At 33.4% G+C, this 18,260-nt stretch overlaps 4 protein-coding genes across 5 annotated transcripts; 2 read left to right on the forward strand and 2 right to left on the reverse strand.

Moving 5' to 3' along the window:
* Positions 1–1,627: 1,627 nt before the first annotated feature.
* Positions 1,628–4,585, reverse strand: Vha44 (V-type proton ATPase subunit Vha44). Its single transcript, XM_065346213.1, has 9 exons — positions 4,429–4,585; positions 4,056–4,201; positions 3,821–3,974; positions 3,455–3,740; positions 3,222–3,383; positions 3,053–3,146; positions 2,884–2,981; positions 2,665–2,803; positions 1,628–2,588 (listed from the first exon to the last, which is right to left on the reverse strand). Exons 2-9 carry the CDS (start codon positions 4,185–4,187, stop codon positions 2,493–2,495), a joined length of 1,161 nt encoding a protein of 386 aa, XP_065202285.1. The 5' UTR covers positions 4,188–4,201; positions 4,429–4,585; the 3' UTR covers positions 1,628–2,492.
* A 3,126-nt stretch (positions 4,586–7,711) lies between these two features.
* Positions 7,712–9,426, forward strand: LOC135832756 (peptidyl-prolyl cis-trans isomerase B). The gene is made up of 4 exons (XM_065346219.1): positions 7,712–8,035; positions 8,644–8,851; positions 8,924–9,108; positions 9,187–9,426. The coding sequence occupies exons 1-4, from the start codon at positions 7,928–7,930 to the stop codon at positions 9,319–9,321; spliced, it is 636 nt and encodes a 211-aa protein (XP_065202291.1). The 5' UTR covers positions 7,712–7,927; the 3' UTR covers positions 9,322–9,426.
* On the reverse strand, positions 9,425–11,835 carry LOC135832754 (pentatricopeptide repeat-containing protein 2, mitochondrial-like). Of its 2 annotated transcripts, XM_065346216.1 has the most exons (9): positions 11,679–11,835; positions 11,409–11,533; positions 11,103–11,340; positions 10,897–10,999; positions 10,625–10,819; positions 10,356–10,544; positions 10,151–10,261; positions 9,949–10,056; positions 9,425–9,885 (listed from the first exon to the last, which is right to left on the reverse strand). In XM_065346216.1, exons 2-9 carry the CDS (start codon positions 11,470–11,472, stop codon positions 9,733–9,735), a joined length of 1,161 nt encoding a protein of 386 aa, XP_065202288.1. In that variant the 5' UTR covers positions 11,473–11,533; positions 11,679–11,835; the 3' UTR covers positions 9,425–9,732. The 2 variants fall into 2 exon arrangements, with proteins under 2 accessions (XP_065202288.1, XP_065202287.1); XM_065346215.1 differs by having other exon boundaries at positions 11,409–11,831.
* Positions 11,836–14,795: 2,960 nt separating this feature from the next.
* On the forward strand, positions 14,796–17,829 carry Brd7-9 (Bromodomain containing 7/9). Its single transcript, XM_065346212.1, has 10 exons — positions 14,796–14,927; positions 15,007–15,263; positions 15,342–15,685; positions 15,759–15,873; positions 15,944–16,127; positions 16,208–16,343; positions 16,416–16,786; positions 16,861–17,019; positions 17,093–17,238; positions 17,335–17,829. Exons 1-10 carry the CDS (start codon positions 14,921–14,923, stop codon positions 17,611–17,613), a joined length of 1,998 nt encoding a protein of 665 aa, XP_065202284.1. The 5' UTR covers positions 14,796–14,920; the 3' UTR covers positions 17,614–17,829.
* The last annotated feature ends 431 nt before the right edge of the window (positions 17,830–18,260 follow it).

The raw sequence follows: 18,260 nt of genomic DNA on the forward strand, positions 1-18,260 counted from the left end.
TTTGTTATAATGCACCCCTAAGTTGGTAACACCGATTGTAAACATTTCCATCAATATTTTCCGCAACCACTTCCTTATTGAGATGAGTGAAAACTTAATAGGTACATGCGTTACATTTTAGAACGAGTCGTTAGCGCAATGAAATAAAGTATGATAATTTAAATGTACTGAAAATGGTGTTCATTTTCATTTCCTGTGACTGTGTTACTGGTTTGTAGCACCAATGATGATATTATTAAATTTAGTATACCGCGTTCAAGTTGAAATTATCTGCGATACATTTGATGACACAATAATGATCTCAAGAAGTAAGCGTATTTCGTTATCTCTGAAAATTTTACTCAAATTTTTCTGTTTCGGAGTCAAATAACGTGAAGAATCTTTAATAAACACATTATTTTTCAGGGTGAATATGAAAAAAACGAAGATATAATTCTGGAAAGAATGTCAAAAAATGTATTCTGGTGCCTTATACTCATTATAGGCAGCGTCATCATGACAGCAGGTAGTAATAAGTTACGATATGCACGAATTTAAGCTTATTGCTTCTTATTTTGTTAAAACGTACCTATAAAAACTTCAAGGTGGAATACTGGATAAACGACAACACCAAACAAATGCTTCCTTGGAAAAAATGAACGATTTAACATGTTTTCAATGCAATACCATGAGCTTAGGCGATAAATGCAGCAACCTCACACTGCATAAATTCTCAAAATTTCATCAAAAATGCAAAGGAGATAAAAAAACTTGCATGGTAATCATTTTTTATTTTTCTAATACGCTTATCTTGCAACAAGTAAAACTCATTAAGAAATCTCAGGTTTACTTTTCAGTGAATTTTGTACAGAATTTATGAACACTTATGCGATTAAGGGCCGTAGATATTCATTCATAGACGTTACCTAGGAATCACTAGTTCAAGTGGTGAATTTCGATGCAATTTTTTCCAATAAAACGGACAACGAATAAAAATTTCATATTTTTAAAATGATGAATCGATACTCCAAAGTCCAATCTCTCAATTTAACAATGAAAACATTTTCAAAAATTCAATCACCTCTGGAAAAATTGCTTCAAAATTTACCACTTAGCTGACTGCAAAAAAAATTCAAATTTACGCAATACATTTTGTTCCGCATAAGCTCAAGTTGAACCACCATAAACTAATCCACTTTTCATGTCTAGGTCAAAAGATACTCGTACACTACCAGCAACGAAAATTCGACATCTCAAATAAAAATGTGGTCATTAGAACGAAGCTGCACAAATAAATGTGAAAATGGATGTATAATTATTGGAGAACGTACAAAATTGTACGCTTGCACCGCTTGCTGTTACACCAATTTATGTAACATAAGCAATAATTGTACTTCGTTACTCGGTTCATGGAAAGATGTAATTGTTTTTTTACTCGTTTTTATTTTTAAACGTGTTTGATACCAGTTAACGTACCCGTAGCTTAATTTTATTTTTTCGTTGTTCGCATTTTCCCCCTTCGATATTAAATGTTGAAATTGTGTCGATTATTCATTACTTATTGTTCGTAGTCTACCATGTACATTTTTTTAATTTTTCGTTTAAATGTCACCTTTCAAAGGATAATTTTTCATTATTAAATAAAACGTTTAAAATAAACAATTTATTTTTTTAAATCGATAAATGATATACAAATGGAATGTTTACAACAGTATGATTTCCGTAAATTAAAAATTATTCTGGGTGAAATTATACACAAACTGCCGTAGAAATTGTAAATTTCAAGTAGGTATATACTTATTTCTGCAAAAATTTCAACATCTCGTTTACATCGTTTTAGAATCAATCTTCATTATACACATTTTTGACGTACAAAAATACCTTTTTTCCCAAGGTACTGAAAATTACACTTAAAAATAGCAATTATTGCATATTATTATATAACAACCTACGATGAATTATGACAAAACATATACATGGTAATTGCAAAATAAAGCATACACGTAAAGAAAATCAATTTTCAATTCCTCATGGATTTGAATAATTTTTAGAGCATAATTTATGTTTTATTACATCAAAATTCTTCACTCGAAGATAGCATTGGAACTTCGAAATAAATAAGATGAATTTTTCAACAAACAAAAAAATCATTTTAGTGAAAAACAATGGTATAAGTTTTAAAATAGTATCAACTAAAGAATAAATAGATTAAAATGAAGGATGGAAATCACATAACAATAACAACAATAACAACGTTATAATATTCGTTCGACTTTTACTGGCGCATTGGCGTCAATACGTTGAATCATACATCGTAGCTAGTACTAAGCAAAGAAGAAAATTTTCTAATCTATTTTTTTTAAAACAGATTTTTATAGACAATTTTTAATTTTTTTTTTTTTTTTTTTTTTGAAAAATGCATTCAAAATTTTAGTATTTTATGTAAAGGAAAGAGTATACAATTACATATAATAATTCCTAAATAATGGTAACCGCTACTAAATGATATCCGATCATACTTTAGAATCCACCATATCAATATTGATTTTATAATAAACATATGGATAGTAGTCTGATTGGCCAAATCCTAAACCTGGTATATCGACGCTCTGAAAGCAAAAAATGAATAAAACAATATAATAAGATGAGATCAGCACTGATCAAATATGGATTATAAAAATTTACATCGTGGCTGCCTTGAGCTCCCGCTTGAGCGCTACTATCTAAATGACCGTAAAGTTGTTGCAAAACATCCCTCAGTTTTTTAGTATTTTTCTTATTGGGTTGTAATAACATTGCTTGGAAATTTACTGGAAGTCCGTACCTAAATTGAAATTCAACCAGAAATACATATATAATGTTGTTAAACACTACATCAACGACGACGTTGGGTTACAATATTACCTCAAGACGGATTCGACAAATACTCTCAGAGCTTTTACATGAATCCAAGCGCAAAAACACTCGCTGAAATTTACTTTCAGCCAACGAACCAAAGGGCCCTATTGAAGAAAAATTCATTTGAAACTTGCTTCAAGAAATAATGCATCAAGGAGAAAGTTTTTATACTAACAAATTGCTTTTTCTTGTCTGTCACTAATTTTGTTATTTCATGTTTGCCGGCGGCTAATTCCTCTTCATTGTAAGAGAATTCTCTTACGATAAATCTAGGAGTAGAAAATTTCTCATTTCATTTGAACTGCAAATAAGCTTTTGATTGATTCTATCAATTAAGAACATACTTGCGTTCCCTGGCGTGATGTTTGAATTCGGCAACTACTTTTTTGAACAATGTAACAGTATATAACGCGTAATCTTGATCAGTGAATATCATTTGACTCGAACGAGGTACGATCATGTCGGTAAGTTTTTCGTAATTTTGATTCCAATCGTTCATACCGTTTCTGAAGAGAAAAAAACACATTTCATTATGCATCGATAGAATACAAGGAGAAAAACTATTCGGTAAACATACCTCGGAACTACGACTAGCAGAGTAGTCAAATATTCAGAATCAAGAATGAAATGTTCTTTTTTCACTAAATCAGCTAAATTCCGCGTAAGTAAACTGCCAGTTTGTTTCTTTTCCATATTTTGTAAACTACTTTTAAGGTTATTGTAGGCGGTAGATTTGGTCTTTAAATCGGCTTCAATTTGACCAACTTGCTTACTGATTATATCAGCAATATTACGTAAAGATTGTTTAATAGGGTATTTGGCGAAGTCCCACTGAAATTTCATCAAGTACGTAGCCAAATCATCTGAAAAAGTTCGCAAGTTGGAATTAAATTCTCATTTTAATCTTAATCATGTTTGACTAATGACAGTCGAAATTTCTCACAATTATTCGCCATTAAATTTTCATGAAGCTTATCTCGTTGATCTTCCAATACTTCACCAAGGTATAAAGCCACTTTGTGCGTAACTTGATCAACATAAGTGTCCAGTTTTCCAAGATCATCAGAAAGACCTACCAATTGATCCAAGGTACCCACCTTAAAGTGATAAGAATATTGAACACGTTTCAAGCGATCAAACATTTTCAAACTGATGTAAAATGCTTTCTCGGTACTTACCTTGAGATCTGGAATCTGGAATTTATAATTTTTAGACAAATTGTTCTGTACAGCAGTGACATTGTGCAAAGTATCCCACGTCTGCTGACAAGTTTTGTCTCCTGGAGCTGATATCAACCAGAATTCAGACATGATTGGAGCACGCTCTGAAAATTAGAGTGAGATAATCAATGAGTACATTTCAATACGATGTCCCTACAGCAGAGACATTAAAATTGGAAATTTTTCTTAAAATATTATCAGTTGTTCAAATTAATGTGAAAACGTTCTTGAAAAATGGGCAGGGCTATGCCTCCCATGTATGTTAATATATCACTTCCAGCGATTACAATCAAAGCAAATTTTGGGCCAAATTTATATACATGATACTTACATGAAACTCTATCGTTAATTGACCTAAATTTCACTTATTTTTGTAAAATAAATTAATTCTCACATAAATCGTTTTGAAAAAATATAAGAAAAATAATCACTCCCATCTGTAACAGTGTTATGCTTATGTTGTGTTTATGTCAAAAAAATGTCATGTCGTAAATGAAACACGAATAGAGAAAGTACCAAAATTGCAATATCTCAATTTTTCAATGCAATAATGTTGTCTTTGTACCTCATTAATTATAATACATTTAAATAGAAAATTTTACTATGAAATTTTTGAATATTTCTAAAATATCAAGAAAATTTATTTAAAATATGATTTTTTAAAAAAATATCGACGGAAAAATATACAACACTGCTACCGGAAGCGGAAATGAAAAGCAGGCCGCGTAACTGTTCACGTAACTGAGTGCTGTACGCAACGAAAACGTTTCGTTTCGCTTCATTCCGTTTTGACAAGGTTTTCGTTTTGAATTTGATTTTGATTTATGATTTAATGATTTTGATTTGACTTTTTCTTTGGTGCTTACGACTTATGATACAGCTTCTACTTCTAGGGCTTTACTTACGAGGGAAGTACGAAGTACCCTTAGAGCAGTACCCCCTACCTCGACTCGACCAAAATTCAAAAAATCGGCAAAATCCTCAGATTAGAAAAGTCTCAACCTCAACTCAACCCTCAACCATCGACACTCGACACTTCGACAGGTCGATCTCTCATGGTCTCAGTCTCAACCTCTCAACTCTCAAAAGTTGAATACGAATATGTAGAGGTTTTCTACATTGTGTATTCCACTTCCCTTTTTCATTTCTGTAATTTCAATTCAATTCAAATTTCAAACACTTTTCCATTATTTTGCTTGCTTACAGAAATGATTGAATTGAGGTTGTACCTCGGCTCAAAATAGTCAAAAAAAAGTAAAAACTGCTAATTTCAAAATGCTGTAAAAGTAAAACAATCACGTCAATCTTAACTTTTTTCAAAACTTTATGGGTTTATATCAAAGTATGGACATTTTCTAGTTAAGTATAAAAAATAAAAATTGTTGATTTTGAATTTTGATTTCATTTTTTCAAATATATTTTGGTTTCTACTTCTAGCAATAGCATGGAGCCATGGACCCTGCTCATCACACACACACAAAAAAACATTTTTTCTGCTATTTTTGAGGTAGGTAGTTAAGGTAGTAGGTACCTATGAAAGTTTTTTTTTTATTTAAAAAAAAGTAAAAATCAAGCTAGACCAGCGGGAAGTACACCCTGCCTCAACTTGCCCCATTTGAAAAAAAAAAATTAAAAATTGCTATGCAAAGTTGCATGAGTGCTGTTTGCCTGTTTTTCCTATTTTTTTAAAAATATTTTGGGAATATGAATGCCAAAATCGACTTCAGCGACCTAAAAACCCCATTTCCAATAGAAATACAAAAAAATACATTATTTCGATACCCGTCTCGAATTTAATTTATCAAAATTGAATGTTTTGCAGTTTGCACCACTCCCCCTCCCCCCTTTGAGGGCTCAATTTGAGGTTAGAGGTAAAATGAATGCCAAAATCGACTTCAGCGACCTAAAAAAAACTATATTTATATGAAATTTTACGGATTTTGCTTTAAAATTTGATTTTTGGAATTATGGCCGCTACTTCTTCATTCATTTCGGAATTCGGACCACTATGCGCCGTATTTACTATTTGGTTGGTCCCGTTGGTCTGACATGACTGACATAAACATAAACTTAGTTTGGAAACTGAAGGGGCAATCGGTGTACGCATTTTAGAAAAACCCGTTTTTGACCGTGATTGATTTCTGTACCAAGGTTCAGGTTCTCCGTTCTCTCGCAAAATAGGTTATCTTTAAAATTGTGAAGGCTCTACAGGTGAATCAAATTAATTTTCAAGGATGTCCCAACTCCCAAAATTTCTATAAATTATAAACTAAGTACCTACTGTTTTCTGCTCTTTCAATTCCAAAATTTAACAATATATAGCAAAAAAATAAGTAACATTTTTTGCTCGTCTTGAAAAGTTGAAAATTTACACAAGAATTATTCTGAATTTGCCTTTAAAAAAAATATGATTGTCCGTAAGAGCTTTTAGTATTTTTTAGAGATAGGCAATTTTGTCAGAGAACCTCTTTTGTTTGTAGGTATTGAAAAATTATGCCAGAATCCATGGTCAAGAATTGGATTTTTGAAAATCCCTATAATTTCCAGATTAGACTCATACCTACTCATGTCAGAATTCAGAAAAATTGAATATTAGCTGCAACTGCTGCGAGTTGCTTTGCTTTTCCATACAACACAAGAGCGAAGTTTCGTTGTGATCGGCGATAGTTGAGTTGAGGTACTTCCTCGTAAGCTACTCTACACTAAAATAGAACTACTTAATAATAAATAATGAAAGAATAGAATTAGAATTTAAAAGAAAGGATGAACAGTGAACACTGAACAGGGGAATTTTTTACGTGTTTGAATTTTGATTCTTGACTTGTTCTTCTTCTTTGTTCTTTTTCTTTTAAAAATCAAAATCCACATTGAAATTGATTTCAATTTTCATTTCGTTTTTGTTTTTGTTCTTGTTTTCGACTCTCGTCCTTGGAAAAAATTTGAATTTTGAATTCAGTTCTTCGTCTTTTAAAAATGCTCCGTTTCTTTTGAATTTTGTTCCGTAGGTACACTGAAAAAAATATTTTAAAAAAACTTCCAAAAAACAGATTGTCAGATTTTTGAGAGAATTGAATCTGCGTAATAAAAATTTTTAAATTTAAAAACATAATTCTTGGAACTCATGTCTTTTGAAAAGGTCACGCGGTCACGTACCGCGTCCGTCAGCCAATCTGGATTTGCCATTTTTCGATATTGGCAGTGGCAGCATCGACCTTTTAGTTAACCTAGACGACTACTCCAATGCAAACTAAGGCCACTGGTTATGTCGCCAACTCTGTGGATTTCAAATTAGAAACAAACGCATCTGCGCATGTCTCAGGAATTGATGCTTGTGAACAGTAAACGGAAACACCACCAGCACCCCCACTTCCACCCCTAATCCACTAACAACAAAATACACACACACGTTTCCTGAGACATGCGCAGATGCGTTTGTTTCTAATTTGAAATCCACAGAGTTGGCGACATAACCAGTGGGATAATTTTGCGTATGAGTAGCCGTCTAGGTTAACTAAAAGGTCGATGAGTGGCAGTGGTAGTGGCAGCGAACAGCCGTCATGGCGGAATGGATGAGTGGTGCGGGGGAATGAAGGGAATGAAAACATATGGAAAAAATCGAAACTGAAAGCTAAATTCTGCGTAAGAAAAAAAAGTGCCAAGTTGGTGTTTTCTCGAATCTTGAAAGTTTGAAACTTTTTAAATTATTTTTTGAATATTATTTGTTCTATAGGATATAGGTTTTAATTAAACTAAAATGCGTTTTTGTTAAGTCTTCGTTCGGAGTTACACTTGGGTCATTCTACTTAATACAATTAACAATAAGCAATAAGATGTATTCGCTTAAAGCCATTTTTTTCCTTTCTTTCATCGCCTTAAACTTATCTTTTGTATTTAGTGATGATGCTTCCAAAAAAAATGGTCCCAAAGTGACTGATATCGTGAGTATTAAGGAACTAAATACCAGGTATGGAAATACGCCATCTTTGGATATAGAAAAAAAATTTTAAGGACTCAATTTATTAATAATACCGCCAATTTACATTATTTTTTTACTTCATATTCATTTTAATACACAAAATAAACATTTTCCCACCATTTTTTTGATTTCATTTCTTTATATCGTCGGCTAAGTGCGGAAAGGTGCCTCGTGAAATTCGTTACTTGATACCTGTGTAAAACTGCCTTTCCACACTGAGCGCCATCTATCAGTCCAAGTTCAAATCTAAAGGCATCTTAGGTGATGGGAAGGGTGCCTTGAGGTAACATAACTTTTGGTTTGAACATTTGGACTGATAGATGGTGCTCAGAGTGGAAAGACCGTTTTACACAGGTGTCAAGTAACGAATTTCACGAGGCACCTTTCCGCACTAAGCCGACGATATGACTGAAATGAAAAAATCACATCACCGTCAAAACTACGAAATCTATATCCAAAGATGGCGTATTTCCATACCTGGTATTTAGTTCCTTAGTGAGTATTACATTCTTCCTCTCGTACGCAGATTGAAGTATTAGCTTAATATTATATTTGTGCTATGTGATGTAGGTTTACTTCGACATTTCTATCGGTAAAGATCAAATTGGCCGTGTTGAGATTGGATTATTCGGAAAGACTGTTCCTAAAACTGTGAAAAACTTCGTCGAATTAGCTAAGAAAAAAGAAGGCGAAGGGTACAAAGGAAGTAAATTCCACCGTGTTATCAAAGATTTCATGATTCAAGGAGGAGATTTCACGAAGGGGGATGGAACTGGAGGTATGATAATCACTCGGACTTGAATTATTAAAGCTGAACTTTGCTTTTCAAAATCAATTCGTCATTTTACAGGAATGAGTATTTACGGAGATCGTTTTGAAGACGAAAACTTCAAATTGAGGCATTATGGTGCTGGTTGGCTCTCTATGGCTAATGCCGGTAAAGATACGAATGGATCTCAATTCTTCATTACTACTAAGCAAACTCCTTGGTTGGATGGTCGTCATGTAGTTTTTGGAAAAATCTTGAAAGGAATGGTTAGTTTTTTAGGCTTCGTTTCATAATATGTCGAACAATTAAATCGTACGAATGATTAATTTTGTAATACTTTTTAGAGCGTGATTCGTAAAATTGAATCATCCAAAACCAACAGTCAAGACAAACCAGATTTGGATGTTGTTATTACTGATTCCGGAGTACTAGAAGTTACTGAGCCGTTTGCTGTTGCTAAAGAAGATGCTACAGAATAAATTTATTAGGCATTTAAATTTGACTTAGCTTTTTAGGTATATCATATTGAAAATTTATGAACAAATTGGCCATTTTCTACTTTAATAAACTAATTTTATACTGTTTATCATTCATTTCATTTATTTTTAAAAATCCTCAATTTACGTACGTACAAAAATTAATATCTTCTAGATACTTGATGTTCATTATCATGGGAGATGATTTCGTACATTTTTTTTCATAGTAACAATACCTAATTATTAGTTGACGATATGACCGGGAATTTATTGAACTTGAATTATCTTTATGGACTACATTCTAGTACGACAAAAAAAAGATATTGACAAATTTTTCGCATTATCGGCGAACGCGAATAATGTGTTTCTCATTATTCCGTTTCAGAACAAAATTTCATCTGAATATTTAGATTCCTACACTGCTTCCTCTAAACCCGGTCTATAATAATTCCTAACTGCTTTTTTATGGTTGGCATGAGTATTATCCATGGCAATGTTTAAAGTTGTTTGCGTCTTGCTTACAGAAGGTGTCACAACGACTTCTGAACACAATAAATCGTCCAATGTCTGAAAAGAATTCGGCGTAAAATTTCCGCTCACGAAAACGACAAGAAAAAAGAATCATCTTACTTTCTCCACAATATGATTCTGAGCTTTCAACTGTTTACAAATACGATCGTAATCTGTCATCAATTGTTTGCTTCCCGATTTCTCCACAGCCTCTCCAACTTTTTCAATCTGCGATTGAATAATGATTACTAACATTTGAAACTTACATTTGATAGTAATTTTGTTCCATACTTATGATTAACTCCGGATTACTCATACTCACCACATCGCTAGGAAATGTGTGGGTAGTTTGAATTGGTGCATCGAATTTAAGAACAGTTTTGATCACCGAAATAGCATCTTCTATTCTGTCCAAATTACATAACGCCAAAGCCTGCGTCAATAAAATATGAAACAAACGGTAATAAATGCAAGAATACTTTTACTTATACTATGTAAAATGCGCGGTTATAAGGTGGTAATTTTACCTTGATGCATCTCACTAGAACATACAGCTGATTTGGTAACGTAGAAATAATTTCAAGACTCAGATGAGGATTATTTTGATTCAAAGCTAAAGCTGCCATAAAAGTAGTCACTCTCCGCAGAGGCGAATGACCTCTTTCATTCAATTTATTAAAGAGTTGAACGGCTTCGTCGTAATGTTCTGGCGTATTCTATAAACAGAGAGATAAATAGATTTCAATGATAGACGAATGATAACGGATTCATTATAACAATGCATTAATTTTTTTACCAATTTGTAATATGCTCCAAACACCAGCACCATAACACTTTTGGGATGGGTTCCGAAAGACAATTGCTTGGATACCATAATTTTGTAAACATCAATTACGTCGTAATACATTTTATTATTAAATAATAAGTCCATCAATACAATATGAGAAGAAAGCTGATCAAAAAACCCGTTCATTTTATCGTCTTTGTACGCCTAGAAAAATAATAAATCACAGAAATGTAATAGACTTGAAAGTTAAACTGATGATGTTACTCGTACATCAATCTTACCTTCAAAGCTTCATCAGGTTTATTCAAATAATGAAACATCCGCATAACAACTGGACCAAAAACATAGGATCCAAAACGTAAATGAGAGTTTTGAGCGTGAAACCTATTAAAGAAATTAAGATTCAAATTATTAAAACACTCACGATAAATAATAACGCTGACATGAAATAGATATGCTGAGTAAGTAACAATTAAAGGTGGATTACTTTGAAAGCATTTTTTCTACGAGTTCCACATCTTCGGAATTGTCTTTCGCTATATGTACCATTTGTTTCAAATCTTCAGTAAAAATCAATGAAGTAGGAGGAGCATCATCTCGACAGACTTCTTGCATTTTTTTTCGAAATCGAGAAGCATTCAATTCAAAGTTTTCGTCATATCTTTTCCTTGCAGCAATGTAGTCTTCCACACCAATCGATGCAGAACTATATAGTTGGCGAATTTCTGTGAAATAAAGCAGAGGATTAATGAATCATGTATGAAAAATCAAAATAAATCGTAAGAAGAATTACTTTGATAGTTTCGAAATAATGATACTGGCTTGACCCGGCATAAAAGGTAGCTGAGATTATTCATGATATTGATACTCTATTGTACACGGATGAAGAATAAAATAATGAAAAATATCACCAACAGACTGAAAGCACAGGTATATCATAAATAATACAGAACTCTTGGCTTATTTTTAATGTTAACTCATTTAAATTTTCAAATTTTCCACCGCATTTACTAAGTAGTGAGTGATAAAATTATAAAATGAAAAAAAAAATTCCACTTGCTACCTGATAAGAAAATTTGGCAAGTGAAAACAAGAAATGAAAAATGAATGGAAAATGGAAATTTTGATTTAACCAAATTCGGCGTCAACAAACATGTGTTGCACTCTGGCGGTGAAATGCATGAAATACGTGTTATCATGCTGAAAGGGGGATATTTCCATACTTACGCACGCTTACACACGCGCACACTCGACTTGTCGAGATGCGAATGAATGCGATTCTCTACAAAAAGTCCCCCTTTCAGCAAGGCGATGGTGGCGCGGCCACGAGATGTTAACGCCGAATACTGGCAACTCCATTTAAAATACATTTGGCGTTTTTGTCGCAACAAGGGCGCTATCTGAGCGGCTGGGCAAGTAAGTAATATTCATGTCAAGGGCTGTGATTGGTCAATTCAAATCTCGCGGCTATCAGTACCACACAACAAATTAAAAAAAACACCTGATAAAACATCATAAAACCACAAAATTCAATTCAACCAATCAGAATGCATCTGATAGGATTTAGTTACTTGCCCGGCCGCTAGGAGGATTAAACACGTCGACCGTATATAATGGACGAATAATTCAAATCGCAGGAAATGACGGCCACATTTTGGATGCAGAATCCTGGAAACGTTCTGCACATGCGCCAAACATGATGCTTACGGCGTTGGTGGAGAGAGAGACGGGTCTCTGGTACAACCCACGTTCAACCAGTACACCGTCTCTCTCTCCACCAGCACCGTAAGCGTCATGTTTGGCGCATGAGCAGAAGGTTTCCAGGATTCTGCATCCAAAATCTAGGCTTCACATTTTGTCATTTTTTCACCGTTGAATTATTCGTCCATTATATACGGTCGACGATTAAACATCATTTTTCAACAGAGTTGCCAGTATTTGATTTAACTAATAATTATTCCTTGGCACCATACACGGGCACGGGCGGATTACATTACATTACGTGATTACATTACACCACTACACCAGTAAAATTATGAATTTTGAAATAATTTTCGAGAGCAAACTTTTTTCAAACGAAAAATAGAAAAAGAAAATTTTCAAAAATTGCATATGCATGATTTCATTCATGTTTTTTTTCCAAGGATACAACACACTGTTGCCACCTTGCCATTTCTTAAAAAGTAATTTTGACAACGTTGACAGAAGTTTTTTACACACATATAAACAAAAACACTCACATGTACCAACACAAGCACAATAAACCGTATACAAAACTTTGTTGTAAAGTTCTAGATTAGGGAAGTATACGCATACGCCATTTTGGTTCGACACAACGGATGTAAACAACATCAGAGCGTATGTATGTATACAATCTTACGAGTAAAAAATGCAATTTTTTCGATTGTTCGCGGGTTCGGGTGAATTTTTAAGTAGTTTCAAGCTAAAGACAATGAAATTTCCTATCGATTGATGTTAAATTTTTGTTATTTCGCGGAAAATTGACGATTTTATGAATACTTTTATTACCCGATTTTTTCATACTATATGTGTCAACTTTAAAATAAAAATACTCAAAATCTTCAGTGAACACACAGGTATTTTACTATATCAAAATGTTCGTAATTTCATCGTCTTTAAAATGGGTGTTTATCGAAAGCTCTACATACAACCGTTCAAAAGTTGTAGAAGTTTAAAGTTGCGAAAACAATGCAAAAACCAATCGCGGATGGTAAGTATTGAACTTTGAACTAGAATTACTCAAAATTTTCAACGAACACATAGGTATATTAATACAGCAAAACGTTCGTTATTTTATCCTTTTTAAAATGGGTCTTTACCGAAAGCTCTACCTTCTACCGTTCAAAAATTCTTGAAGATCAAAGTTGCGGAAAATGTTCTACAATCAACACTAAGTGACTGATAACAGTGATAACACAATTTGAACACTTTCCGCAACTTTGATCTTCAAGAATTTTTGAACGGTAGAAGTTAGAGCTTTCGGTGAAGACCCATTTTAAAAAGGATAAAATAACGAACGTTTTGCTGTATTAATATACCTATGTGTTCGTTGAAAATTTTGAGTAATTCTAGTTCAAAGTTCAATACTTACCATCCGCGGTTGGTTTTTGCATTGTTTTCGCAACTTTAAACTTCTACAACTTTTGAACGGTTGTATGTAGAGCTTTCGATAAACACCCATTTTAAAGACGATGAAATTACGAACATTTTGATATAGTAAAATACCTGTGTGTTCACTGAAGATTTTGAGTATTTTTATTTTAAAGTTGACACATATAGTATGAAAAAATCGGGTAATAAAAGTATTCATAAAATCGTCAATTTTCCGCGAAATAACAAAAATTTAACATCAATCGATAGGAAATTTCATTGTCTTTAGCTTGAAACTACTTAAAAATTCACCCGAACCCGCGAACAATCGAAAAAATTGCATTTTTTACTCGTAAGATTGTATACATACATACGCTCTGATGTAGTTTACATCCGTTGTGTCGAACCAAAATGGCGTATGCGTATACTTCCCTAATCTAGAACTTTACTTTGTTGAAGCGAAAAGTTGGTTTCTTTTGAAAAGTCGGTATTCTGTATTTCGGTAATAATATTTCATGAAAGCTCGAAGTTTTTGAAGAATTTAGTAAGCAATTGTTCATCCTTTCAAACTTTCAAGCTGGCGTCCTACGACGATGATGATTTTACTATCAAGAGAAGGAAGAAAATCAAAAAAGATAGGCCTGAAGGTAAGTAATATTGCTTCTTTTGAGTTTTCCAGTCTTGTAACTAATGAATCTTATCAATATCATGAAAAATTTACTGTTGACAATCGTATTTAATTCGCATAAATATCATTTTGTAGGTTTGAAATTGATTTTAAAGGTTGGGGGTAGCTCTACTACTTCCACTCCCGAACACAGTTTCGACACTAGCGTGTCTGGATGCAATCTTATCGAAAATCATGAAGAAACCATAAATTCTCCTCCTCCTTCTCTCCAATATGATACTTACAATAAACAGCATAAGAAGTCGAAAAAAAAGAAAAAGAAAAAGGAGAAAGATTATGAAAAACGAGACAAAAAGAAAAAGCATAGAAAAGTAAGTTCGATTCTGGTTTGTATGCTTTGTAAAAAATGATGCGATAATCCATCCGTGAAATTTTCACAGGATAAAAAGAAACGATTTCATAAAGATTCTAGTCAAGAAGAATACAGAAATAGCGAAAATGATCCGGAAAATGGCCACGAAACTGTTACAGGACTCACCCTATCGCCGAGCAGCTACAACTTTTTAATGCAGAGTTAGTTTTTCTCGTTGGCCTTCTTTGAGTTATGTCTACATATCTTTTGCTAATCTTAATGATGTTATTATTTTGATAGATGACGAAAAAAAGGATACGAATGTGCAAGACTCACATGGACGTACAAAAACGAAACCTGATAAATCATCGTTACAAAAATTGCTGGAATTTATTCATCAAGCAATTGAGAAAAAAGATACCCAGCAGTTTTTCGCTTGGCCTGTTACTGATCAGATAGCGCCTGGTTATTCCTTAGTGATCAGTCAACCCATGGATTTGAACTCAATGAAACGTAATATCGAAAACGGTAGTTACAAGTCTTTGACCCAATACATAGTGAGTTTCGTTCTTATTCCGTTCAAAGCTTAATAAATTGGAAAAATGATGAGTTAATTTTGGTATTCAACTTCGTAGGACGATTTGCAATTGATGTGTAGAAATGCAATGGTATACAATCGACCAGAAACCGTATATTATAAAGCGGCCAAAAAATTATTACATGCTGGCTTAAAAATGACGAGCCTGGATAAGCTGCGAGCTACTCCACCTTTGTTACCTTTGTTAAATTCTTTAACATCGGAAGAATTAGGATTTGATGTAGATTCTTCAGCTGCACCATCGGAAGATGAAGAAGATATCAAACCTCATATTAAATCGGAGGATAGTTCATCAGCTCCTGAAAAATTCAAGAATGATGTAAATAATGATGATTCTAGGCTTGATGCCACATCTGGGAAGCAGACTACCAGCAGTACCCAGTTCGTACTTGAATTATGATGAATAATTTTCCATTTGCGTTGTGGCAGATTTTCTAATGTACTCAATTTCCAGGTCAAAATTTGAATCAATGACTCAAGATTATTCTCCGGATGAAATTTTAGCTCAAGCTAAAAACGCAGCGAAACTGGCTGCTGAGAAATTGGCGAAGAAGAAACCCTCGATGGAGGTATGTGTTCTAATCTGGGTGTCATCTTTAAAGAATCATGCGATTTATTGTGTTTCGTTCCTCCATACAGATGGGCTTTCTACGGCAAAAAGAGGATGGTACCACCACTCTTGCAATTATTGTTCCAAATGATGGCATTGATAAAAAAACGAGAGAACGACCAGTTTTACTAGGGTCTCTAATTGGAAAATTAAGTCACGGCTCTGGTAGCGTTCAAGGCTTCAGAGAGGATAAAAGGAATTTTGTGAAAACAGGTAGGCAATTTTTAATTTCAATTTCAATTTCAATTTAGGGGATTATTTGAATTGAAAGTCATCCTGAAATTTTTTTTTAGTGAAACCGTTATACTACGGCGCATTTGGTTCTTATGCACCATCTTACGATTCCACATTTGCAAATTTAACTAAAGAAGAATCTCAATTACTTTTCCAAACGTACGGTGATGAATCAGCCGTACAGTACGCTGAAAGGTAATTCATTTTCGTTAAATTTTGTAGAATTTGTGTACTAAATTTTGATTCATATTTGTTTTTTGTTTTCAGCGTGTTGAATTTTTCCAGAGATAGTGATTATGTCACTACGATGGTCGATAATTTATTAGATATAATGACCGGCGGTGACCATCGTAAAACCAAAAAAATTTTAGAAGAGAAAAAAAAGTTGAGGGAAGAAGAAGAGCAGTTATTAAAGAAATCTCCATCAACGGTAACCTCGGTGGCTAATGTTGTGCCATCAACCAACAACGTTAATAGTATTACAGCCCAACCAGTAGGTAATCAGATCAAATCTGCGACTGTATCGCCGGTTACTGCTGCTCCAACAAAATCCGTAATAGAAGATACCAAAGTAGAAATAAATCAATTGAAATCACTCTCAGAATATGGAATCGATACTAGTTTCTTGGAATATTATGGTAATATCATCATAGTTTTAATTTAGTTTTTTCAGTTACGTAGTGTTTTCAATCAAACTTCACTCATTTTTCAGAAGGCACATGTAAAGAAGAACAGAAAATTTCTGATAAGCTGGAACAAACACGTTCTTTACTTGAACGATTGCATCAAACACAATTCGAAAGGTTGAGTGCTCCATTACCTCAGCATTTGTCTCAAGTCAGTCCCCCCAATGAATCTGAGCATCTATTAGGTAAATTATTTTTCTCCCGGTGAAATTCAGAATATCTGTTACATCATTTTCTCACTTTATGTTATGATTTTAGCTGATAAGGTTACCGAAAATTTAACCAACATCATTAAAAAAGTTCCTCCTGGTATCGTTGCTCCTGTGACAGGAGTTCGAAAAGCCATGGGTATTGCTCCGGTACCACCGCAACAAGTTGCTAATAATACGTTTTCCTCATCTTATGTAAGTATTTCAATAGTTTTTTTAGAGCATTGTCGGGAGTTTTATTACCAACGCGCCTCTCAATGAATCAATAACGTGTATCTTTTTTGTGTTTAGAATTATCAGATAAATAATTCTGAAGATCCATGCGTGAACTCGAACACAAATAATTTATTCATCAATCAAAATTTAAACTCTGGAATTCGAAATAATGCCAATGATGATGAAAATATATCTACCAACGTGAATTCAGCCAGTGGTGTTGCCGGTTTTGATTTAGAATCAGAATTGCGCGAATTCTTAGAAAGTGATTCTGCATTGAGCAGTTTTCATTTACCCGATGATGTTGACGATACTGATAAAACGATTGAACAGATGTTATCTGCTCATTCTTGAACATTTTTTGATTGTTTTGAGTTTTATGCATTTCATTCTGCGACTTTTTAATTTCAATTTTCACTCCTTGTGTCTTATTCTTTGAATTTGTGTGGTATTGTATTATATGTGTAGTAACTGTACTTGAATGAATTTAATTTTAATATTTTTTTATTTGTAACTGGTTTCTTTGGATCAACTATGTTGTCTAAATTATAGGCCTAAATTTTATGATGACTCGGGTTCAGAAATTATTTCTTATTCATATTTTGCTTATGTAGGTACAAACCGATTTATTCGGAATTTCGGATGTTAGACGATTTGTGTGATAAAATTATTGTTAGATCGAGAATCTAATTTTTTCAATTTTTTTTGCGATGCCTATGAAAAGCACACTTTGCGATACTGTAAATGACGAGAACATAGAAGAAAAAGTTCCTCTAGTTTTGCACGGCATGGATGTTGGAATAATGCCAGAATCCATGCCATTCATCAAATTATTGATAGAAATTGGAATGGAATTAAATGAAAATAATTTCAATCAAATTATTGAATGAAATATGAATATCAGCAGTTACGTGATTACGAGTTACGATTAATCGTTCAGTTGTTGATTTTTATCTGCAACAGAAGTTGAAGTAGGTATCAAGGATTTCGTTGCGTATATG

Source organism: Planococcus citri, chromosome 1, assembly GCF_950023065.1.
Source record: "Planococcus citri chromosome 1, ihPlaCitr1.1, whole genome shotgun sequence".
NCBI lineage: Eukaryota > Metazoa > Arthropoda > Insecta > Hemiptera > Pseudococcidae > Planococcus > Planococcus citri.

Bases quoted from the DNA above. Each gene is read 5' to 3' on its own strand.
- Vha44 (XM_065346213.1), bottom strand. From the start codon at position 4,187: ATGTCTGAATTCTGGTTGATATCAGCTCCAGGAGACAAAACTTGTCAG. The intron at 3,147-3,221 runs GTATGTTCTTAA...TTCTACTCCTAG, and splicing joins CATCACGCCAGGGAACGCAA to ATTTATCGTAAGAGAATTCT. The intron at 2,589-2,664 runs GTAAATTTTTAT...TTTTGCTTTCAG, and splicing joins GAGCTCAAGGCAGCCACGAT to AGCGTCGATATACCAGGTTT.
- LOC135832756 (XM_065346219.1), top strand. From the start codon at position 7,928: ATGTATTCGCTTAAAGCCATTTTTTTCCTTTCTTTCATCGCCTTAAAC. The intron at 8,036-8,643 runs GTGAGTATTAAG...TATGTGATGTAG, and splicing joins GTCCCAAAGTGACTGATATC to GTTTACTTCGACATTTCTAT. The intron at 9,109-9,186 runs GTTAGTTTTTTA...AATACTTTTTAG, and splicing joins GAAAAATCTTGAAAGGAATG to AGCGTGATTCGTAAAATTGA.
- LOC135832754 (XM_065346216.1), bottom strand. From the start codon at position 11,472: ATGAATAATCTCAGCTACCTTTTATGCCGGGTCAAGCCAGTATCATTA. The intron at 11,341-11,408 runs GTAATTCTTCTT...TTTATTTCACAG, and splicing joins ATTATTTCGAAACTATCAAA to AAATTCGCCAACTATATAGT. The intron at 10,057-10,150 runs GTGAGTATGAGT...ATTCAATCGCAG, and splicing joins ACACATTTCCTAGCGATGTG to ATTGAAAAAGTTGGAGAGGC.
- Brd7-9 (XM_065346212.1), top strand. The intron at 15,264-15,341 runs GTGAGTTTCGTT...TCAACTTCGTAG, and splicing joins AGTCTTTGACCCAATACATA to GACGATTTGCAATTGATGTG. The intron at 17,020-17,092 runs GTAAATTATTTT...TTATGATTTTAG, and splicing joins TGAATCTGAGCATCTATTAG to CTGATAAGGTTACCGAAAAT.